Here is a 22,574-nt window from a genome sequence, read left to right as displayed (position 1 = left end):
AAGAATTTGCATGAGCAGAATGACTTCCGCTTGCACAACAGAATTTCCCCTTACCTGCTCTGGATGGTTAGGGTGAGGGGAACCAGAGCAGATTTGAAGTTGGGGGGGGGATTCAAGGGAAGAAGAGGGAATGGAAGTTCCATTGAACAAGCAGAAGTTTTTCCATTCATGCAATCACTCACTTCAAAACAACCCAAAAGCATCAAGTGCTGGAGAGAAAACAATATTGGGCTATTTGAATTAATGGTCCTACTCTGTAAAATTTGCTGCTATGTATGACCACATGACATTCATGGCCTTCCCAAGTCATCCATGTGCTGTCTCTCTACTGCCATTTCTCCTGCTTCGGAGAAGAAACTTTTTGTTTGGTGTTAAGCATGGGGCAACTTCCACCCATTTCAGGTACCTGTTGGTGGGTCAGTTCCCCTCCCTCCAGTTCTATATGAAATCTCTTTTGCTGTGGAGTACAGAGTAGATATTTTAATAGGTCCTTCCACATAGGGTAGTATCTCTGGATTTCTCAACTTTCTAGATTTTTAAAAATTAATAATTACTGCATCCGTTAGGTATTCTCCAAAGCAAACTTCTACAAACTGTGGTATAATTGCAGCTATGGGGTTCACATGTCTGAATGTCTGAATGTTTTAACCCACAACAATAACTTTTAAAAACCACCAAGAACAAAATCTGGTCTAGGTGTGGTGTTGAGAGAGGGGGTGCCTGCAACCTGGGACATCTCCAGGCAATCTGGATATACCAGTTGCAAAAGTTCACACTTCATGGGTGCAAATATACCCATGCTCCAACTCACACCAGCTCCAACTCACCACGGGGATGATGAAAGGAGTCAATAACCATTAGAGAACTAAAGTGTCCATGTTTGCTAAATATATATGACCCTGTATCCGTGCTATTTTTCTAGAAAAAGAGGTGCGGTAGCTCACCATGAACAACTCCCTTGTGCTGGGACTGAGTTCCAGCGAGTTCCGGCTGAAAGAAAAGTCCTGCCCTGTATTTATATTACATTTTTCAATATAGTCCCTGAAACTGGCAGTCAGATATCTCGATTAAGGGCAGAAGAGCAGAAATTACATACAGCAGCTTTTTCATTTCATTTTAATTGGAAATTTGCAATGAATAAATTATGAACATGAATAATACCACCGTAGCAACTTCCCTTGTTTTTTAAATTATAAATTGTGTTTAATTTATGCTGTCCCCACCCTTCTGATACGCCTCGAATATCTGCTTTGGCATCAATACAAGCAGATGCTGTTAGGAGAAAATTGAACAGATTGGCAGCTGTGTAAACAGAGAGGCTTGGGTTGCTAAACAGAAGATACAGGAGTGGGTGATGAAGAACTGCAGAAGAAGCATACAAAGGACACTCTTTTGCAAGGAAGGAAGTAGGCAAGAGTAGCAGTCTGGTTGCTCAGAAGAGGTTGTGTGACACAAAACCCTCTGTTATGAAATGTGTGCGCACACGTTTCTCATGAATGTCCTATCATGGAATGTGTAAATTTATTTTATGAATATGTAACGCCTCAATACCTCTTAAGGGAAGCCTTTACTACTCTGCTATTATTACTTAAATTTACAGCCATGGCAAATCATCACAGCGCTATTAGAAGGCAACATTAATAAGATATATTCCCATTGTTTCCATAAGAATCTTGCTGTACTGGCCAGTCTTGGTTGTGTTAGCCAATAGTCACATTTGAGGGAAGCATCCAGACATGGCCTTCTTTCAGAAGGATGCTACATTTGATCACCATACTTCTCATGCAGCACCCATTGACACACCAATCCCCCATGAAATTATAAATTTATTTTGTTTAATCAAACATGTAACGAATTCGATGTTGTTTAGGATTTTTTGTGAATAAATACATAGCTTGAGCAGAGTAATGAAGCAGTCACATGAACGATTTAAAACACAGTTCATTTAAGTAATATGAGTGAATGTGGTCTCCGGAAGAAGGAAGGTTCAAGAGAGAGAGAGAGAGAGAGAGAGAGAGAGAGAGAGAGAGAGAGAACACGCACAAAGGGAAAACAAGAACAAGCAAAGGCCAATGAAGTGTGGGGGAGGGTCAGGCTACTTATTTGTGAGGTTGGAGCAGAGATGTACATACCATTCTGGCAATAGATAGACAGACAGACAGACAGACAGACAGACAGACAGACAGACAGACAGACAGACAGACAGACACATACACAAACTATATACCATAATAAACATATTAGAGGGTTGCGCTTAAGTCTCACTGAAATCAATGGAGTTTAAGCCATGGCCAACTTGATTCATTGATTTTGGCTGGAGCCAGCTAAGCTAATTTTTTAAAAATTATTATCTCTAGATTTGTGATAGCTGCAAGTTCAGAATCTTGATTTTACAATACATATAAGCACTTTTCTGTTGTTTCCCCCCCATGTGGCTACTACTGCACAAGTCGGAGGGGGCCAGCATGCCACCATCACCCATGCCTCCATTGCCAAAGTATTGGGGGCTGACCTTCTATGGTGGGTAGTAACAGATAGACTCCCTATGTAAGGTAGGATCCTACAAGATCAGGGTTCTAAGTCCCACTTGGGAACCTACTCAAGTATAGCAGGTTTCCTGCAACTCATGGGGTCTTGTGGCCCAAAGGATAGTAACTGGGACATAAAGGAAGACGCTAATAAGCTTGCCCCTATCCTCTCCTTCATACAGTGGTAATTATATGGGCTGAAGGGTGGGAGAGAATGACTAACTGAACAGGGAATTGCTTACTTAAGCTACAGTTGAAGGCCATTTGAACCCCAGGTCCAAATTGAGTTCTTTGTCCACACTGCTTTCTACATAGCCCCTGGTTATTCTCCCCACCCCCCACCCCCAAAGCTCTTCTTAAGCCATTCAAATAGCTTACACGTCTTCCAGAAATATCAACACTATGGACTGGGAGGGAAATTAGTGTCAGAAGAAAAGACTTCTCATGGGAGATTGTAAGATGTTTTCAGCATGTAGAGCTAGTACAGTGGGACTTTAAGCAAATGCATTTATGCATTTGCATACTGAGGTTTTTTGTCCTTCATTCATTTAAATTTCTGATTGGCAGGCAAGCGAAACATTTAAAGGGTAGTGTTAGCAATCGCTATGCTATGATAGCACAAGCATTAAGCAAATGGAGCATTGCATATAAAAGAGCTAAGTGAAACTCAACATGATAATAGCTAACTTGCTTCCCCCTAAAGGTTGTCAGCTCTTTCTTTCTTAAAGACAACAACAACAAGGGTAATGTAATAAACTGTGTCTGTCTTTTGTGCCACGGAGACCCACATCAGCACTGATAAATGCATATTCCAGGAGATGGCATGGCCTTGTGCCAGCTTCTGCAGCATGGAAGATGAATGGATCTATTATTGAGAGTTTATCCATAAGACTGTAATGCTGATTACACCGATACCCTTCAAGATACTGAAGAGGTAACAGTCATCTTACACTTTTCAATAACTATTTAGTGCTATTTACCCTTATTCCTGACATGAGCAACAGCAATTTTCATAAGCTATGTTCCCTCCGCAAACCTGACCTCATATGCACACCTGAGCTCTTCCAGTCTTCTCTGACACAGATTTCTGAGCCGATGTTCACTTCATAATTCCCACATCCATCATGTAGTGCAGAAACACAGACAACACACTAATACATTTACACAACTGACAACAAAGCTATGGCCTCTCTGAAAATGAATGCCATCAAGGGTGGAGAACTATATTGCCCGTTTTTTTTTCATCTTAGGAAATACAAATTAGTTAATTAAATAAAATGGGGAGCTTAGGATGAGTAAAGCAGCAAAATGGGGGAAAGTATTGTTGTTTTTTCCCACATGAACATATTTGTTATTCTCTCCATGCTGTAAACTATGTGTCCTTACAGCATTTTTTTTTCTTGTGATGAAATTTGTGCGATCAACGCTGAACAACAAACGAAAGTTTGAATGAGTCAGGCCCATCTCATATACTCCATGAGAGACCCTGTATTATTACATTGGGATCATCGTCACTATTACAGCTTGTAAATGAAATATCTATTATTGTAAATTGACACAGCCTCCTTGACTTCAGCAAAATGCAAAATGCTTCAGCCATATGTATTTCACAAAAGAAAACTAGAAATGAACATGGATGTCTGTGATTTATCAGAACAGTTTTCGGAAGCCCCTTTCTGACCATCCTGTAAAAAAAATTGAAAATGAAAATGTACACAGTATCTGGACTTTCATAGCACTAGAATTTGATGTGGCTTATGATGTAATTTGAATCATCTGCAGTTTCCTAGTTGTGGAAGCAACGGACCTGATCTATTCTTTGTTTGTTTCTCTCTCTCTCTCTGTCTCTCATTCATTTCCACTTCTTTTGTTTAAATTCACTGCAAGTATGGCTGAGGGTTTTTTCTTTCCAAAAACATCTATTGTACTTGTTATGAACAAAAAGCAAATGGGAAATGCAGAGTCAAAGGCAATGAGAATAATTCATGGATTCAACCAACAGTAAAATGATAGATTCTTGGCAATGAAATTTATTTTTTGTCAAATTATTTTCCATCCAAGTACCGTTAGCTTTCTTAAATTTGTTTCTTATAATTGAACCATGCAGGATTTAAAGCTTTTCTACCTGCTTCAGCTTCACTCACTCTTTGTTTTATTAGCTCAGCATGTTTTCCTTCCATTTGCCTCTCATTGACTTCTTGGCTCCAGTCAAGAAGTTAGCTGTTCTTATGCCCCACTGAAACTGATAAATAAGTTGCAACATACCTGTTCCTCTGATTTCAGCTGCTTTTAAGCACTTCTAGATATCTTTGTTTTGGGATTGTTGCTTAAGCACTTCCTATTCTTTTCAAAATAAAAATTGACACCTGTACTCCTCTGAACTCTTCTGAGATAAGAAATAGATATATGGTTACCCCCACAAAAACAACCCGTTATGAATTCCTTGTTAACAATCGTTTGAGCATTCATTGTATCCATGATGCATGAATGTGGACTGTAATTCTGGTTTCAACCTGGAAAACTCGGGTGTGAGGGTTACCTTGTTTACCAACCAAAATGCTTTTTTATTTGTTTGTTTGTTTTGTCTTCCAGTCAGTTTGCTCCCAAGAAAACGTTTTTCTGGATAACAGGTAAATATGTGCATATGCATTGTATATATTTTGGGTTATTTACTTATTTGGCATATTTTAGACAGGCCTTCAACTTGAGTTCTCGAGGTAGTGTGCAAATATTGCAGTGAAAAAACAGCATAAACCATAAAATGATCTAATTCACAGGTCAGCCACAAAATAGCAGCAACACCAAAGTCACAATAAAGGGGAACTGTCCAACTAACTCTTACATTCCCCCAAAGCCAGATGAAACAGAGACGTCAAAAAGATGTCAACATGAGATACAAATGTATCTCTAATGGAAGGGATTTCCATGACCCAAAAAGGCCATTCTACATGTCGCCATGAAATGTGCTGTGGTTATAGATGAAATTATCAGCAGAATTTAAGGCATGCATTGGTAGGGACCTGGGTCTCAAGCAACAGTTGTGGAGTTCAGCTCAGAATGAAGAGATTAGGGAGTGGTCATAGAGTCCCCTCCTCATGGAAGGGAAACAAATAAAAATTACTTCTTCGCCCTTTTCTCACAGTAGGATTTCTCCAATAGATCAGGAGCCTTCCACAGATAGAAGCATTCCTTCTATTCATGGGAGGCGAAATCTGGACCCAAGTCAGTGTGTTTTAATAGCCGCAATCTGTATTCGAATGCTACTTTGGCTGAGGGATCAGCTGATTTGTCCCAACTTAAAGTAGCTAGCATGGAGTATATCAGGCATAGGCAAACTCAGCCCTCCAGATGTTTTGAGACTACAATTCCCATCATCCCTGACCACTGGTCCTGTTAGCTAGGGATGATTGGAGTTGTAGTCCCAAAACATCTGGAGGGCCAAGTTTGCCTGTGCCTGGAGTATATGCAAACATTAGAGCAGAGGAATACATAGCATTTGGGAGAGGTTTTCAGTTTAAATATAAGCAAAGGGGTATTCAAATGATATATCATTAAATTGATGGGATGCACTTAAGTCACTAATTTCTTAGGTGTGCTACATATTATATTAGTGATTAAAAACAAACAAACGCATGCACAAACACAAACACACACACACTGGGGAAATGTGTGTATCCAAGGTTGTCCCAAGACATCGTAGTGACTGAATTAGACAATCCAAATGGCTCTTCTCTCATTCCACTAATTAATGTGAGGAAGAATTAACAAGGAAGGTCTCGAGTCCAAGGAAACATCACTGAAATAAATGGGAACTTCACAAATGGACAGCCTCAAGGGTTTCATCTGGATCTTTCCCACCCTTAAGGCGAAATCTGCCACCAATGGTGGCCATTTCACCTTAGAACGACGTATTGTATGTGAATATCCTGAGTTTCAGAGGAGAGATCATGCTCTCTTTCTCAGATATATAAATGTTCTTGACTTGTGGGAAATGGAATTATTCTGGCTGCAATTACATTACTGAAAAATAATGAGTGTCTTAATGTTATCAGAGCCTACTCTAGTGTCACATTACGGAGTGATGCGCTACCATAAATATTTTTTTATAGCAAACATGTTGCAACCAATGCAAAAATAATTTATAGAAAAGAGACTGCCATTCAGTGTCCACAAATCAGTATCAAAGAAGAGGGCCCAAAATCCTCATGGCTACTGCACTAAAGCTGTTGTGCCTTTGACAGCAGTCTTATTTAAAAATAAGGAGCGTGATTAAAAAAAAATATGGCTATAACAGCTGAAGCATCAACCTGAATCCAAGTTTTGAAACTGCCCTGTTTTTAAAATGTGTTTCCTTCCTTTTCATTTTCATCAGACTCTTGGAGGATAGCATATGCAATGAAACCCTTAAGAAAAGGCAGCTCTTCAGGTATGCACAATGCGGATCATTAAAGATATATTTGTAATTTTGCATTGTTTAAATGTTTATCTTTGACCTCAGAGTGGGCTATGGCATTAACAAAACCTAAATGAAACCATTGAAAATATTCAGACAATCTTCAGAAGATCCCAAATTGATCCTCCACACCACACCGCACCCCGCTCCTCTCCTGGAAACGTCATATCCAGCAAAGCTTTCAGAAGCATCTCAAGAGTGAGTCTTAAATGAGTATCCAAAGGGACAGAGTTACACATATATATACGGGACGCAGGTGGCACTGTGGGTTAAACCACAGAGCCTAGAGCTTGCCGATCAGAAGGTCGGCGGTTCGAATCCCTGCCACGGGATGAGCTCCCGTTGCTTGGTCCCAGCTCCTGCCAACCTAGCAGTTCAAAAGCACGTCAAAGTGCAAGTAGATAAATAGGTACTGCTACAGCGGGGAGGTAAACGGCGTTTCCGTGTGCTGCTCTGGTTCGCCAGAAGCGGCTTTGTCATGCTGGCCACATGACCTGGAAACTATACGCCGGCTCCCTCGGCCAATAATGCGAGATGAGCGCGCAACCCCAGAGTCAGTCACGACTGGACCTAATGGTCAGGGGTCCCTTTACCTTTACCTTTAGTACATAGATAGTATACCCAGTTGTGGTTGAGACTGTCAGTTGACTTTAGGGATCATGACAGGACAATGGGGAAGAGAAGGCTTTAGTTTTATATGTAACTAGGGAGTCATTTCCCATAGTGACATGAAATTTTGGCATGTGTTATTGAAATCTCTAAATGTGTCAGTGAAATCAGAGAAACAGCCCAGGATTTGGGTTATTTCATCTCTGCATCCCCTTCTACCCCTGTTTTTATTTTTTTTAGTATTTTTAATATTTAGAAAACACTTTCTACACAGGTAGCTCATGGAAGCAGTGGGTTTGCTCTTCAACCCTCACATCTGCTGGAACACTGAGATGCATAGAGCAGTTTGCAGTAGTGGTGGGGAAGCACTTGCGCATACTAGGGTTGGTTTTTAACATCATGATATATCGCCAGCTAAACTGGCGCTGTGGTTAAACCACTGAGCCTAGGGCTTGCTGATCAGAAGTTCGGCGGTTCGAATCCCTGTGACGGGGTGAGCTCCCGTTGCTTGGTCCCAGCTCCTGCCAACCTAGCAGTTCGAAAGCACGTCAAAGTGCAAGTAGATAAAGAGGTACCACTACAGCGGGGAGGTAAACGGTGTTTCCATGTGCTGCTCTGGTTTGCCAGAAGCGGCTTTGTCATGCTGGCCACATGACCTGGAAGCTATACGCCGGCTCCCTCGGCCAATAATGCGAGATGAGCACGCAACCCCAGAGTCGGTCACGACTGGACCTAATGGTCAGGGGTCCCTTTACCTTAAGCATCACAATATACCGATATATCACAATGTATGAAATAAAGATGGAGCTATGTAGAATCACGGGGTGGCAAATTATAGCCAGGCTTCCCTGAGTATTTAAAAGGCAATTACATTGCAATGCTGAATTTAAAAATAATAATAATCTGCTCTCCTCTGATTTGAGATACACCTTCTGCAGCTAGCATGTGGCAGCAACAAATATGAGACCCTTAGGAAGAAAATAGTTTCAATTATTATGTTTTAGAGGTAAAGGGTCCTATTTTAATTTGAGTGAGTTGAATGTACTTGGTGCGTATGATATTCAGTCTCCTCCTCTGTGCCTCAAATTGAAAAACAGCAAACACTATACAGAAATGTAAGCCTCAGCTACATGTGGTGAACTGTAACGTTTACTGGATATGCCTATTAGAAGGTAAGGGTGTAGTTTTGTTTTCTAACGTGTAAGTGTGAAGTTCCGGGTAACAATTTGAGAAATGACACACTCCCTATTTTGTGGAGGGTTTGGTATCGGATACAATACCGTATATTTAGTTACCGTTTGCATTCAACGAGCATTTCCCATATTTTGCTGATTTCTTCACAAACTATTCAAGAAACAACTTCAATATTAAGGAGCTCAGAAAAATACTATGGTAATAGATGCTTGAGTTCCAGGAGCATTGTCAGAAGTGTCACACTAGGAAGTATGAATAGATGAGGAAAATGTTCGTAGAAGTTGTACGGAGCACATGAGGCCTGATCGAAGGCGGCAGCGAGGCAGTTATGTGAGGAGTGGATAAATAGGCAGGTTACTGAAGAGGGTAAGAGCAAAGGGCAACTCAAAGTTTAATAAGAAAGGATAATTATAGCAAAGCAGAATTAAGAGGTTTAAGATTACAGCAAGAATCTATTTGATGGGCTATAGAAGAAGAGAGAGCCACTGAAGGGCTCAGTACAAGTGCGTGGGGAAAAACCCTGAAAGGCCAACTTGGATTTTTAAAAATATAACTTCTTTCATTTTTAAAAATCCAAGTTGGCCCAGGACAAACATGCAAGTATGTAAAATGTGTGAATATATTTAATGTGTCTGTATTGAGGGACCTAGCAGGACTGCAGCGGACAAGGAAAGGCATTTAACTTTGACCTCCCATGCAATGTTCCCGGTGAAAGTCCCTCCACTCAGAGCTGTGTTTCCAACCAAAGTGGGGCAAATAGTAGCTTCAGGCGAAATGTTTTATTTGAATTACTGCACCTAGAAAGTGGTTAAATACCCTTCCCCCACCCAATATGCCACATTACCTTCCCCTACCAGTTACTATTTTTAAACAACAAGAACAAGAACAAGAACAAGAACAAAGCACGTTAAATGCATTCACACATTTAATGGTTCAACTAGTTTGGCCCTCAGAATGGCAGTTTTTGACAGCAAAGATGAAGGGTGGAAGGAAGGTTTTAAGGGTGTGTAGTAGTGACATGTAACACTCAGATACAGAGATGGATACTTACCACTGCTATGTGTATTATTATTTTTCAAGTGCTTTTCACTGTATGTGGAACTTAGAATCATAGAATAGAGTTCAAAGAGACCCCCAAGGGCCATCCAGTCCAACCCCCTGCCAAGCAGGAAACACCATCAAAGCATTCCTGACAGATGGCTGTCAAGCCTCTGCTTAAAGACCTCCAAAGAAGGAGACTCCACCACACTCCTTGGCAGCAAATTCCACTGTCGAACAGCTCTTACTGTCAGGAAGTTCTTCCTTGAATTAATTGAAACTGAAATGAAAGCAGGTTTCGTGGGAGAAGTGTCAAACTACAGGAAGTGTAAAGTACACCTGTAAAAAAAGAGGCCAGCCTCTCTGATTGCATGGGTGTGTTGTTAGCTGTTAACATGGTGGATCTGAAATGCAGAACACAGTGTTAATTCTATAGGCTTCTAAATTGTGCAAAGAGAGTGAAGATGCAACTATGATTTAAATACCTATCAGAGGAATGTGGTGCTCTCCAGATGCTGTGGACCACAACTCCCACCCTCCCAAATCACTGGGCATGTTGACTGGGAGCTGTCGTTCAAAACATCTGGCTACATCTCATCCTGCTGTTCTTTCAGCATAAATGGTTTTGTGCCCTCAGATTTGCTCTTGCATTTCAAACTCGGCAAAGAAGTTTGTTGGGCTTCTTGCTAAAGCACGCACAGCAACAAGGGCAAAGATTACTTTTTGACCTACTTTTCCTCTTGCACATCTTGTTATCCCTCAGCTGAACGCAGCCCAACGGCCCTTTGCAGCAGCCCACCAATCGCTCGATAAATATCTTGACTTTTCTGCTCATGTCTACTCTCACGTGTCTACCAGCCTCAGCAGGTTCTCATTCAGATTTTGCAGCAACTTGAGCAAGAATGGATTCTGGCCTGATACATTTGTTTTTGTATCTCCCCTCCCCACTTTTGCATGGTAGGGGTAACAGGGATAGTACGGGGAAGACATCTGGCAGCCGGCAAAGCAGTACTGATAATGAGCTAAAATGGGCAGACCACCAGAGGCCCTGGAGCAGCACAGACTCGGACAGCTCCAATCGCAATTTGAAGCCAGCCATAACGAAGACAGCAAGTTTCGGTGGAATAACTGTCCTGACAAGAGGAGATAGCTCATCAAGCAACAGGAGTACCGGCAAACTGTCTAAAACAGGTAGCTAGTACTGTATTGGGTTTGTCAGAAGGTTTCTCTGCTAAGAGGATGGATGTTCTGCATGATTGTTCTGCATCTCAGCTGGCTGCAGTAAATATGCTAGTGCTGTGTCTTTCACCTTCATTCGTGGGTGCCATGCCAACTTCTCCAGGGTTTTTATAATGAGTTGGTAAAATGGATTTAAGAAACCTGGCCAAAAAGGACACAAAACATACAGGTTCCGTTAGTCTCTTTCCATGTGAAATGGGATGTGCACTCGGAGTTCGCATGTTGTTTTAATTTCTCATTCTGGAAGCCCAAATAAAAAGAAAGCATAGTTTTGATTTTAACTATGGCAGTGATTTGGAGATTGATCTACTAATTTTGTACACAGGAAGCAAGGACGCTTCTTTAGCTGCAAATGTTACATGTGGTTTTAAATATATGATCTTAAAGGAAATACATATTAAATCAGAATTAAATCTGTTCTTAGTTTACATTGTATACAAAGAATACACCACAGCTTTACCTCTTTAGCCTCAGCTGCCCAAAGCCAGATATAATAGATACATCTTAATACTTTTCTAGAAGATGCTTAAGTTCAGGATTCAGTGACCCTCAGATCAAACAAAATCTGCAGTTGTGGGATGGAAGGGCATGTATAGGTTCAAGGTTTGTGCTTATAAGAATACTCTGTAATTTATAGGATGTAATCCTTAATAATGCCATGCCTACAAATTGATTTTAGAATTTACTGCTTTTCACTTTCTGAGGGCTGTACAGACACAAACTTAAACTCAGCTTACCAAACCTTTGTCAGCAATGGCTCACTAAACTCCGACATATTGCAGTATGTTCCTTACTGTGCTTCAGATTTTGTTATTTGTTCAGTGGGAGAACTATCAGTAAATTGAGTGGAAGAAGAGTGTCCCCTGAGAGATGTAGATCATATTATGATACAAGGGAGCAATCAGTTGAACTCCCACCAGTTCAAATGCAACACAGGAGAATCTAAAAATGAATTTTTGCTCGTAGCTCCATAAGTTCCCCCACCTGCCTCTTTTTCAACCAAATGTTCTGGGTCATACGTGGAATACAGAGGCTCTCGTTCCTTTGTGGGGGGGAACCTAGGAAAGTTAATTAAGCTTCATGAATATGCAGTTTTATCTCCGGAATCGCTGCCTCTTCTCGTCTTATGCTGTGTCCATGCTTTGCAACCATCAGGGCTGATGCCAGTGCCTTAACCTAATGACCTTCGCAAGCAGGCTTGGTGCAGGGTTTTACGGGCCCTGGAGCACAGGGTGTTTTCTGGCTCCTTTATAATGCCGCTCTACTTCATCCTTTCACACATACACCCCACAATTGTCGTGCAGACAATTTTTAGCCCTAGCAGTGCTGGTGGGGGTAAAACAAGCATGAAAGAATCACTGCCCTGCTTTCTCCCGCACACATTTCAGCAGGAGATCATCCTTGAGCCCCTTGCAATGAAACAGGTGTCCTTTAAGTCCCTGAATAATTTTAGAGTCAGAAGTGCTGCCTCCGCTTATACCTGGAGTCATCTTCGGAGGCCCTTTTCCAGGGGTCCCCATCAAATGATGAACAGATGAGCTTCCCACTCTCCCTGGTGCACTACTCCCCCCCCCCCCAGGAAATGAGTGGTGATCACAGAGGCTCCTGCAAAAATCACAGCTACTTCTAGGGTGATCTTCCTTTCCCCACGTCATTTCAACAGTTGCCAGTTACTTTTCCCATTAAGAAATGAGAGATCTTCTCAGTTGGCAGTGGGCTGTTGGCAAAGCCACTGGCCAGCCCATGCCATATCCAAAGCTGAAGCCTGCCCTGGCCATAACCTCTGCTTCTTACAAGAGCTTGAAGGGGAAAATAAATACTCCCTCTTTGACCTCGCACGGCATAAGGCCCAAAAATTCCAACCTTAGGCTGGCAGCGCAGGCAACAGAAAAGATTAACCAGACTCCCAAATGCATGTGCAGTTTTCTGAAAGTTGGGGAGCCTTGTGTTCCCCTTGCCCCAGAGCCTTAAAACTTGTAGCAATCAGCTGCTCCTGGATGTAGTATGGTGTGATAGAATAAAACGCCATTGTCTTTCATCCAGATATGAACTGCTGGTGTGCGAAGTCTAAATTTTCTTCTTTTTCTTTTTCACTTTGCACATGCAGGAAAAGTTGAGGTGAACGTTCCTAAAAAACCCTCTGATCATTCAGTTAACTTCCCCTGTGATGACTGAATCACTAACATTTGGAGTGGAAGAGCAGGTTGCACTTTTTGAATGAACTTTGCATAGTCATTCATGATCCAGGTTATTAGCTTGGTATAAAAGCTATGCCAACCAGCCACTTAAACATGATGCATTTATAATAAATTACATCCTCTTAAAAAATATATTGTTATAATAATAAAAGTAACATTCTTCAGTTTTAGGAAGCTAACTAAAATTAAATTTCTGAAAATGTTGACTACCTTATGCAAGTTCTGATATTGCTTTGTGATTTAGGTGCAGCAGCACAGTGAATTCTAACAAGTTATCGATCTGCAGGTTCACACTTAGAATTACTTTACTTTCAAAAGACATTATTAATAGTAGTGATATGGCATCATCCATCACTGACATTCATTCACATTCCCTACTTCCAGGATTGACAGGAAGTTCCAAGGACAGCATTTTACAGCATTTCTCTCCTTGTTTCTTAAGAAACAAGTAAACACTTTTTGTTGTTTCTCCAAGAGCTTGGTTGAAGAATTTCCTTCCTTCCTTCCTTCCTTCCTTCCTTCCTTCCTTCCTTCCTTCCTTCCTTCCTTCCTTCCTTCCTTCCTTCCTTTTGTATGCCACCTTGGGCTTGATGTTCAAGGAAAGGTGGAATGGAAGTCTAGCAAATAATGCATACATACTGGAAATTTTGGCACCCTTTTAGTATGTGTTTATTCCTGCCCTTTTGTCCAGAAGGCAGTCTGTGACATCAAGGAATGGGGGTCCCTGCCTTATGGGTCGAAGTTTAGCTTGTTAGGCTCGAGGTCTACTCCAAAATTCCAATCTAGGTTCCAAAGGGATCCAAGCTGGAGTGACTTCCATATCTGCATAGTTTGGGATAGTATCAGTGGAAAGCCCTCATCACAGGGAGTTTCTGCTCACTGTGTAAGGGAAGCTGCAGGAGGTTATCTCTGGAAGTGATTTGTAGGACTGCATCATGAGCTTTGGTCCACACAGAATCATAGAATGATCATTAATCATTAAAAGGAGGATTTAATGATGTGACTTTTGAATACAGAATTCTGCAGTAAGTTTCTGATACTTTTAAGATGTGTCCTGTTTTTACCAGTCCTGTGAAATGAATATGCTTTTTTGCATCCCAGAGTTAGGGACTGCTCTCTAGAGATAGGGAAGGGAAAATAAACTTCCCACTTTTCCATGTGCCCTGAGGGCTGCCTGTGCATACAACTTTGCCTTGTCCAGGTCTGTACTTAGCCACATGTGGATGAGGTAGGGGTTTTCTTTTTTTTGCTTTCTCAGCTTCCATCTTGATACCAAAATTTTTCTTGTATTTAGGTATAGTTCATGGGCTTCTGCAGTCCGTTCTAATCTCTGAAGCCAGGTGCTGCTCTTTTTCTCCATCCCGAAAGAGGAACTCTTCTAGTGCTGGAGACTTCCCTCTTGACACATTGAAGAATATAAATTTATAAGATGTCCCTTTTTGCAAGTTGAACAAAGGAAAGCAGGCAAGCACCCATATCACTACATTTCCCTCCAAAATAGCAGCATATCCTCGGAGCCCCTAACCACAAGGTTCTTCTTGAAATCTAGCTGCATCTATTCCATTTTAACTTCCAAATGATTTCCTTCCAGCTCTCACTCCGGCAGATAGGGTATATCATCAAGGACCAGTTAGCTAGCAGGCACCCAAAGCCATCCATGCTCATTGAAGCAAGCATCTTCTAGCCATTAATATGCTCTGAAGAAACATCTTTAGTTATTAACTATGCAAAAGGCTAAAGAAAATCCTCAATATCATTTTTAATTTGATTTATACATTTATATCCTACCTAAGCAACAGTATTCCAGGTAGCTTATATAAAATATGGGAAATTGTGGCCGAAGTGCCTATTAGGCTAGCCCAACATTTAACCAACTAGTACCTAAGATGCAGGGATGCAGATTAATGTTGAACCACCCACAGGATCTTTCAGATTCAACAGCTCAATATCTTCCTCCCCTCTGATCCTTCTAAACACAATGATCCTTTCTCTCTGCACAGGGATGGGCATGGCGCATGGGTTTTCATGTGTAGAAGATGGGTAGAAGCAGGATGAAGGGTGGAGTGAGCAGGTGTGGATCTAAAAATAGGTCTTAGTTCACATACATGCTCAAGGAAAAAGCATTCCATTCAGCTGCAGTGACTTAATGGCAAAAGAGGGAGGATTGGGAGTTGGAAATAAGCCGGGCCGACCACTCCATTCCTCCCAGCCCTTTCACTCCCCTGGCTTCCTTGCATCCAGACTTCACACATTAAAGGATCTTAAAACTTGCATAACATTTTTGTTGCTAAAATTATACATCAACCCTCCCAAGAAGGAGAAAAAAATACATGAGGAGCTCCAATATTTCAAGTTTATCCACCCCAGATATTCGCCTAACCTCCAAATGAAATCTCTTATGACACATTTAAAACCACTTCAGTGATAATATCCTCTCCATTGCAGGGTGATTAGAAATGTTGAGTGCTCCCCTCCCTTTAAATTTTGAAAGCTTGTCAAGACCCAGAATGGGGGGGGGGAGAGAGAGAGAGAGGAGAGAGAGAGAGAGAGAGAGAGAGAGAGAGAGAGAGAGAGAGAGAGAGAGAGAGAGAGAGACTGCAGTAACTCAATGAAAGGGTGCAGAAGGGGGGGGGGAGAGCAAGACTGGTTGTCAAAACAAGCTTGTAGTTTCCAACGCCAGAACATAAAGTGAAGCTGTCAGTCAGCCTGGGGAAGCCAGGAGAAATAAGGCTGTGGGGAATGGATTCAGAAGGGATTGCTGAACCAGGAGGAGGATTATTCAAAGTAATAATAATAATAATAGTAGTAAAGATAAATACACAGTCTCCCCCAAATTCTACTTCATGCTTCTCTGCAGTAATTGAAGCCTGTAGGTGTAGGCACATGTCTTTCATGTTATATGGGTACTGTTCAGGTGTTTAAATTCTTAAAAAAATACTGGTGCCATTGAAAGGGATTGGTCCAGGGATGGAAAAATCTGTGGCATTGCAGATGTCATTGGACTTTAACTCCATCCAGCATGTGCCAGAGTCAGGGATGGTGGAAGTTGTAGCCCAACGGGATATGGAGGTTCTCCAGGTTCCCCATCCCTGGATTACACATATGCACATAAAATTAGGTCCATGGCAGCTGAATGGAACCTTCCTATTTAGAGGTTGAAAACTGCTGCATATCAAATGCTGGGAACAAACAACAGGGTATGGTTGTAGATTGTTGGCTTCATCCCTTCCCTGCAAACTTGCAAGAGGCATTCTGTCATAAACAGAATGCTCAGCTAGGACCTTTGGTCTGAACGATCAAAGATCAATTCTTGATAGTGTAGCTGGTGAAGAGCAAGCTGCAGGCGTCCGGGACGCCCGGGGTAGGAAGAGGGGTAGTCTTTTACGGTGAGTATATACCAAACTCTATATTTTAAATGGAAAAGTTGGGGTCATCTTATCATAGCTGTCATAGTTCTCCCTTTCTTAAAGGGAAATTCCCTTATGCTGAATAGGCTTCCTCGCGAGAAATGGGAAAACTTGACAGCTATGCATCTTATACGCCCAGTCGTCTTGTACGCTGGAACATGCGGTACTTCAAAATATAGTTACATAGGTATAAATCACACTACTTCAGGAAAATAACAGGGAAAAGTTATCATGAGTTGACTCTTTCCTGTTAAAAGAGACTGCATAGACTTAGCACTTTTCCTTTATGATGTCTAGAGTGTTTGTTTTATGAGGAGTCTTATAAATATATATTATAAGTAAATTAATTAGTCTCCTTAAAATGATTTGATCTATAAGAAATAGAACACATGAAGTATACAAGTGTCTATAGGTGATGCTTCGGCAGGGAACTGATGTAATCAGCAGTTGAATTATTCTACCCTTCTAAATCATCCATAATCAGTAGACTCTTGTGACGAATCAGTTACAGACTTGCACTTCTTTAGAGTGCAGGCGAGGAATTGGTTGTTTGAATATTCTTCCGCATCAGTAACTCTCTGCACGTACCTAGGTAACCTATCACACTGGAATGGGAACTCTTTTTATATGGGGAAGCATTTTTCATTCAATCCTTCCCTCACCTACAGCCTGAAGTGATACAATCTTGCAACAGATAATTTATGCTTGTCTACAGAAAACCTTGAGGCTCTTTGTCAGTGACCACAAATACCGGTAGATGCTTTTACTGGAAGCGACTTAGCCTTTCACTACTAGAGCCAAGCAATCTCAAAAGCAGCAAGTACCGTAACTATAATCCTCTGCATGAGTACCATAAGCTCTACTGAATTCAGTGGGATTTACTCCCAGGTAAATGTGTATTGGACTGCAGCCTATGTTTCGCTTCTGTGGCTGCGCAGACTCCATTTCTGGCGCCGTTTGGCGAGTCCCAGCGTATAAGACGACACCCGGCATATAAGACAACCCCCAACTTTTGAGAAGGTTTTCCTGGGTTTAAAAGTCGTCTTATACGCCGGAAAATACGTTAACTGATTTTTTTCTATGATATTTCCTGCAAAAGAATATAGTTGCTGGTCATGATTTCCCCTTGTCTCTTACTGATGTTTCCTGAGGCTACCAGATGAAGTTACATTTGAAACCTTGTATCTTTAAAATAGGTATAGAGTGATAGAATTGTAGAGTTGGAAGGGACCCAAGGGTCATCTAGCCCAACCCCTTGCAATTCAGGAATCTCAGCTGTTAGAATGGAACACAGCTGATACCCGTGTTAAATTGCATATGTCAGTAGCAGCTGCACATGAATATTTTCTTTAGCTAGATCACTTCCAAGAATAACAGTTGGCTGAAGATTATGATAATTTACAGGCATTGACAGTTGACTGAATTATTTCATCGCAAGCAAATACATTAAGATTTCGCTCTTGCAAGCTCTTTTTAAAAATATTAATAATAATGTGTAAATTATACAACAGGGTGTGGTGAACCTGCTGCCCATGGGCCATATCCAGCTTGCCAGATGCACATGAAGTAGCTCTCCAATGCTCAGCAAAATCCTCCTTCTTGTATGCCGTCATGGCTAGAAGATTGGATTGTTCCAGAGAGATGAAAGAGTGAGCGTGCTTCCACTAGCAGAATGCATGAGATGAAAGGCGCTTTTTCAAAATAATCAGAGGCTAGGGGGAGAATAACCTCTCTGCCAAGCTCAGTACTGTGATGGGAAGGATGTTTCGCACCCCACTCCTCTACTGGTGGGCACAGAGTGACAACGCAGCTGGGGGGTCTGTATGGCCCAGTATATCTGCCAGCCTGCCTGTTTGTTTGCATCTCTCGCTCCCTGTGTATGCCTTCCTACATGTGTGCATGTTTCTGTGCTCAAACCTGGGTTATGTTCACTTTCATGTTGGCCATCCGGCCCTCAGAAAGTTGGCCAACAGTAGTTATGGCCCTTGGGTCCTCCTATATGGCATTCATCATCCTGAATGTTCTGCATTAGTCCACCATGTTCATTTACTGAAATGTTGGTCCCCACAAAGCAAAAGACAAAGAACTCTAGTGATATGACAGTACTCAGTCACCACAATTAGCTGAGCATCTCTAAACATTATTACTAACCTCCCTTTACACTTTAATCACATGTTGTTGTGCTGACCCCCCCTCAAAAAAAATCCATTTTAATTTAAAAGCATATATAGTTTATCCCTTGCCAATAATATACTACCTTGTTGCTCGCATATTATGAGCTATAATGGATATGGAAGGATGCATTATTAAAGCTATAAATCAATACCAAGGCTGGGAAAGTTAATAATTTAACAAATCACTTGGGCTGCACTTCTGCAATGTATGACATCATCAAAATATTCAGTTAAAACGATGTAAATGTAATGCAGCTATACAACTGCAATGTTTGCATCACTGGGGGTGGGGGCATTAATGAGAGCTAAAATTTTGTTGGTTCCTCCCCCTCCTCTTCGTAAACAATAGCACACCATGTCAAAGCAACTATGGGCACAACTTTAGTGCAGTTATATGAATAACAGCTTGATTTTGGCCACAATGTACCATACAGTGACCATTGCTAGTGTTGTAGTCTGTAATTTTAATCTGCCCCAGAGGCATCTTAAAACCCGGAGATTTAAAATAAGGAATGGTAGAAATGTTGAGTTCCAGCTACAGTGTGGATTTGCTAAGGCTTTCAACCAGAGTGCCGTGGCACCTTGAGGTGCCTTGAATGATGGTCAGAGGTGCCGCAAGACACCTGGCCTCTGTCCCTCTTTCCTTCCCTCCCTCCTCTGATGCCCCGTTGCACCTCTGCCCCCCCCAAGGCTTGCACAGCTATTTGTTGCAGGCAAATGGTGCCTCTGGGGCTGGCCAGGGAGTGCTGGTTGCCAGGAGCAGAGGCAGCTCAGAGTCTAGGGGTGGCTGCGGCAGCTGCCTGGAGGACTCCCAAGGAGAGGGGAGCAGAGAGAAGGTTGAGGGAACACTCCACAAGGGAGGATGTTCAAAAAGGGGTGAGAGGCTGCTGGCTCTACAGGCAAGGGGTGACGTAACAGGGGTCCTGAGCCCCACAAAGAATGTAGTTGGTCAAGGGAGCCATGGACTCAAAAAGGTTGAAAACCTCTGTGCTAAGGAATAGTGCTGAACTGTAAGCTCATTTAACAGCTGTTGATGAGCTGCGTCTACACTGAAAACACCCACAAACTGGTGAAGGTGCCTAGTAGTGCCGGCTATCAGGAGTTTTCTTCCTCCCCTCAGTGCTTTTCTATTGGATTCTGTATTATGGGTGTTTGCTTTACTGAATGCAGAGTCTTTTGGAGCTGGAAAATCGAAAGACCTTGTTTCCCATTGACCCGGCAATATGATTTGCTAGGCAGTGCCACAAGATGCTTCACAATCTTGCCACTCTTTGCCACCAGGTTTGCTCACTGACCATGTACTTTGGATATCACAAGGTGTTTTTTGTGGGGTGGGGCTGCTTTGACTCTGGGTGCCCTGTCCAGACCCTGCTTCATGTTGAACAAGCCCAGAATCCCACCATGGCACTGACCTTGGCTTGTAATTAGGAAGTCAGCTAGAGCTGCTGCATTCTACTAGAAATGTTATGACTAGTTTAGATCCAGCCCCATGGGGGCTCTGCAAACAGACTTCCACCAGCACAATGAGACTTCCCCTTCCTCTCCTCCACCCTGTAGCCCCCTGCACTTTGAATCTGCTCCAGAGGGTCTCCCAGCCTTCTAGAGCTGATTTTTCGGTGGTTAGCAGGGACTGCGGGAAGGGAGAGAGAATAGGAAAGTTGGTTGCATGAGCATAAGCCCGTTCTACAAACTAGCTGACTGGATGTCATCAAATGCATTTTTTAATATCCACCTGGTAGAGCATAGCCATATTATATCTGGTCAATGATCATGAGTCGGCTCTCATTTGTAACATGAAATTTTCGTCGGCAATATATGCCACCCACAGGTTTCTATATTCCATGTTGGAGGAGGTGCTTCCACTGTTGTATGTTACAACCACTGTCCCCAAGTGATACTAGCAGGCTTTGCAAACTCATCCATGATTGCATTGGGGGGGAATGCTTTGGATGAAGTTACAGATAAATAATTTGCTTTGTAGAAGTTACTTAGTAATGTAGCTGTTGCTCAGTCCATAAGCCCAATCTACCCTGTAGATGTAGTGTTTATTACAGCAAACCTGGCCTTTTTTTCTAGGTTCAGAGTCTTCCAGTAGTGCTGGGTCCTCAGGATCTCTGTCACGAACACATCAACCTCTCCAAAGTGCATCAGTTGTCCCTGGAGTTACAGCCACCTCTTCGAGCAATGTTTCCTATACAGACAATGGAATAAGTGGCCAAGTAGTAGCAAACAACACCAGCTACATCATACTTCCACTTGAAGCTGCAGGGATCCCACCAGGAAGTATCCTGCTCAATCCACACACAGGTCAGTCGGTTTCATGTTTCCTATTATTTTAGCAAACCACAGCCCATAGAAAAATCTGGGTGTTGATCATTACTAAAACAGAAATTACAGTTTACAAGAGACAGATATCTTGCAGTGAGAGACCACATCTTTCCTTGGGGATCTACAGGTGAGGTTACAATCACATGAAGGCCAATGTCCAAATAGGGTCCCTGCTTTTGGGCAAAGAAATGACCTCATCAGTAAACTATGCACTGAATAGGTCTTTCTTGAGCAGTGAACAGCGCCATTAATAATGTACCAAAAGAAAAATGTGGAGACCTAATACATAGCATGTCAGCACAGAGGGAGTGAATGGATACCTGGAGTTAAATTTTTCATTAAGAACCATTAATGCATTAAGAGCTTACTGGAATGCAGTTATTATTTGAAAGAAGATCAGCACGGGACATAAGCTCTCAAAAGGAAGAAAGCATCTATCTGTGCTGAACTAATATCTGATGGCTTCAGCTAAAGATCAGTTAAAGTTCCACATTAGGCTACAATCCTATATACACTTTTCTGACTGTAAGTCCCTTTGAATTTGGTCTTACTGCTAAGAAGGCGTGTAGGATTGCACTCTTAATCAGTCAGTTGAACTAACTGATATGGTCATTCCTTTATAGAATTACAGAATGAAGGAGGCATTCTTAACTACTGGTAATTGTGCACTTAATTCGTTTCTCTTTGAGAAGAACAAGCATAGTGAATTTAGCAATTTATTCAGATTCTATAATTTCTGATTTAGTGCACTTTAAGAGAAAACATTGGCTAATGGCTGACAAACTCTCAACAGCAAAACAAACAAAAATCTAACCTTGTTGCTTTGAACTTGGAACATTTCCATTAATCAGAACTTAAGGGTTTGGGGAAGATACCCACAAATTTGTAAGAGAGTTAAATGTGTTGCTCTGTTTCTTTGTTTGGTGGTTGCTCTATTTTTGCAAAGTTGTTCTTGAAAAGTACATTAAAGATTTATTTGTTCCAGGCCAACCATTTGTAAACCCAGATGGTACACCTGCAATATACAACCCACCCAGCAGTCAACAGCCCATTAGAAGCCAGATAGTTGGACAGTCTCAGCAGCCGCCTTCATCCCAGCAACCTGTGCAGCAGCCACAGCAACAAATTACAAGTCACCTTGTCACGCAGGTAAGGGGGAAATGTCTGCCTATATGCTAGCAGCTATGGATCCAGTGTGAGTCTACTAGAGCAGTATTGTTTGGTGCTGCTGCCTTATTCGTAGGCCTAGCCAGAAAAGGAGCAGTTAAGCCATTGGAGTAGCACATCAGGGCCGGCCCTACGGCCAGGCTGGGTGGCGCAGGGCACCATGGCGCCAGCCCGCCAGGAGGGCGCCGCGAGCTGTGCCCGCCCGCTGGCCAGCCGGTCCGCCGGTTCCGCCCACTACG

The 22,574-nt window shown here is 42.1% G+C and overlaps 1 protein-coding gene across 5 annotated transcripts in view; it reads left to right on the top strand.

Annotated features, from left to right (window-relative positions):
* The window catches only part of ARPP21 (cAMP regulated phosphoprotein 21), a 223,874-nt gene that overhangs the window by 151,168 nt on the left and 50,132 nt on the right, over window positions 1-22,574 (top strand). For 3 of the 5 annotated variants that reach the window (XM_035129800.2, XM_035129794.2, XM_035129798.2), the window contains 5 exons: window positions 5,121-5,158; window positions 6,901-6,954; window positions 10,784-11,016; window positions 20,917-21,147; window positions 22,154-22,317. In XM_035129800.2, coding sequence (XP_034985691.2) covers window positions 5,121-5,158; window positions 6,901-6,954; window positions 10,784-11,016; window positions 20,917-21,147; window positions 22,154-22,317 — 720 coding nt within the window. The remainder of the gene's footprint in view (window positions 1-5,120; window positions 5,159-6,900; window positions 6,955-10,783; window positions 11,017-20,916; window positions 21,148-22,153; window positions 22,318-22,574) is intronic. The other 2 variants (XM_035129801.2, XM_035129799.2) reach the window with 1 other exon arrangement.

This window comes from Zootoca vivipara, chromosome 12 (assembly GCF_963506605.1).
Source record: "Zootoca vivipara chromosome 12, rZooViv1.1, whole genome shotgun sequence".
NCBI lineage: Eukaryota > Metazoa > Chordata > Lepidosauria > Squamata > Lacertidae > Zootoca > Zootoca vivipara.
The sequence above is the reverse complement of the archived record's forward strand: the minus strand, read 5'-3'. Positions and strand labels throughout refer to the sequence as shown.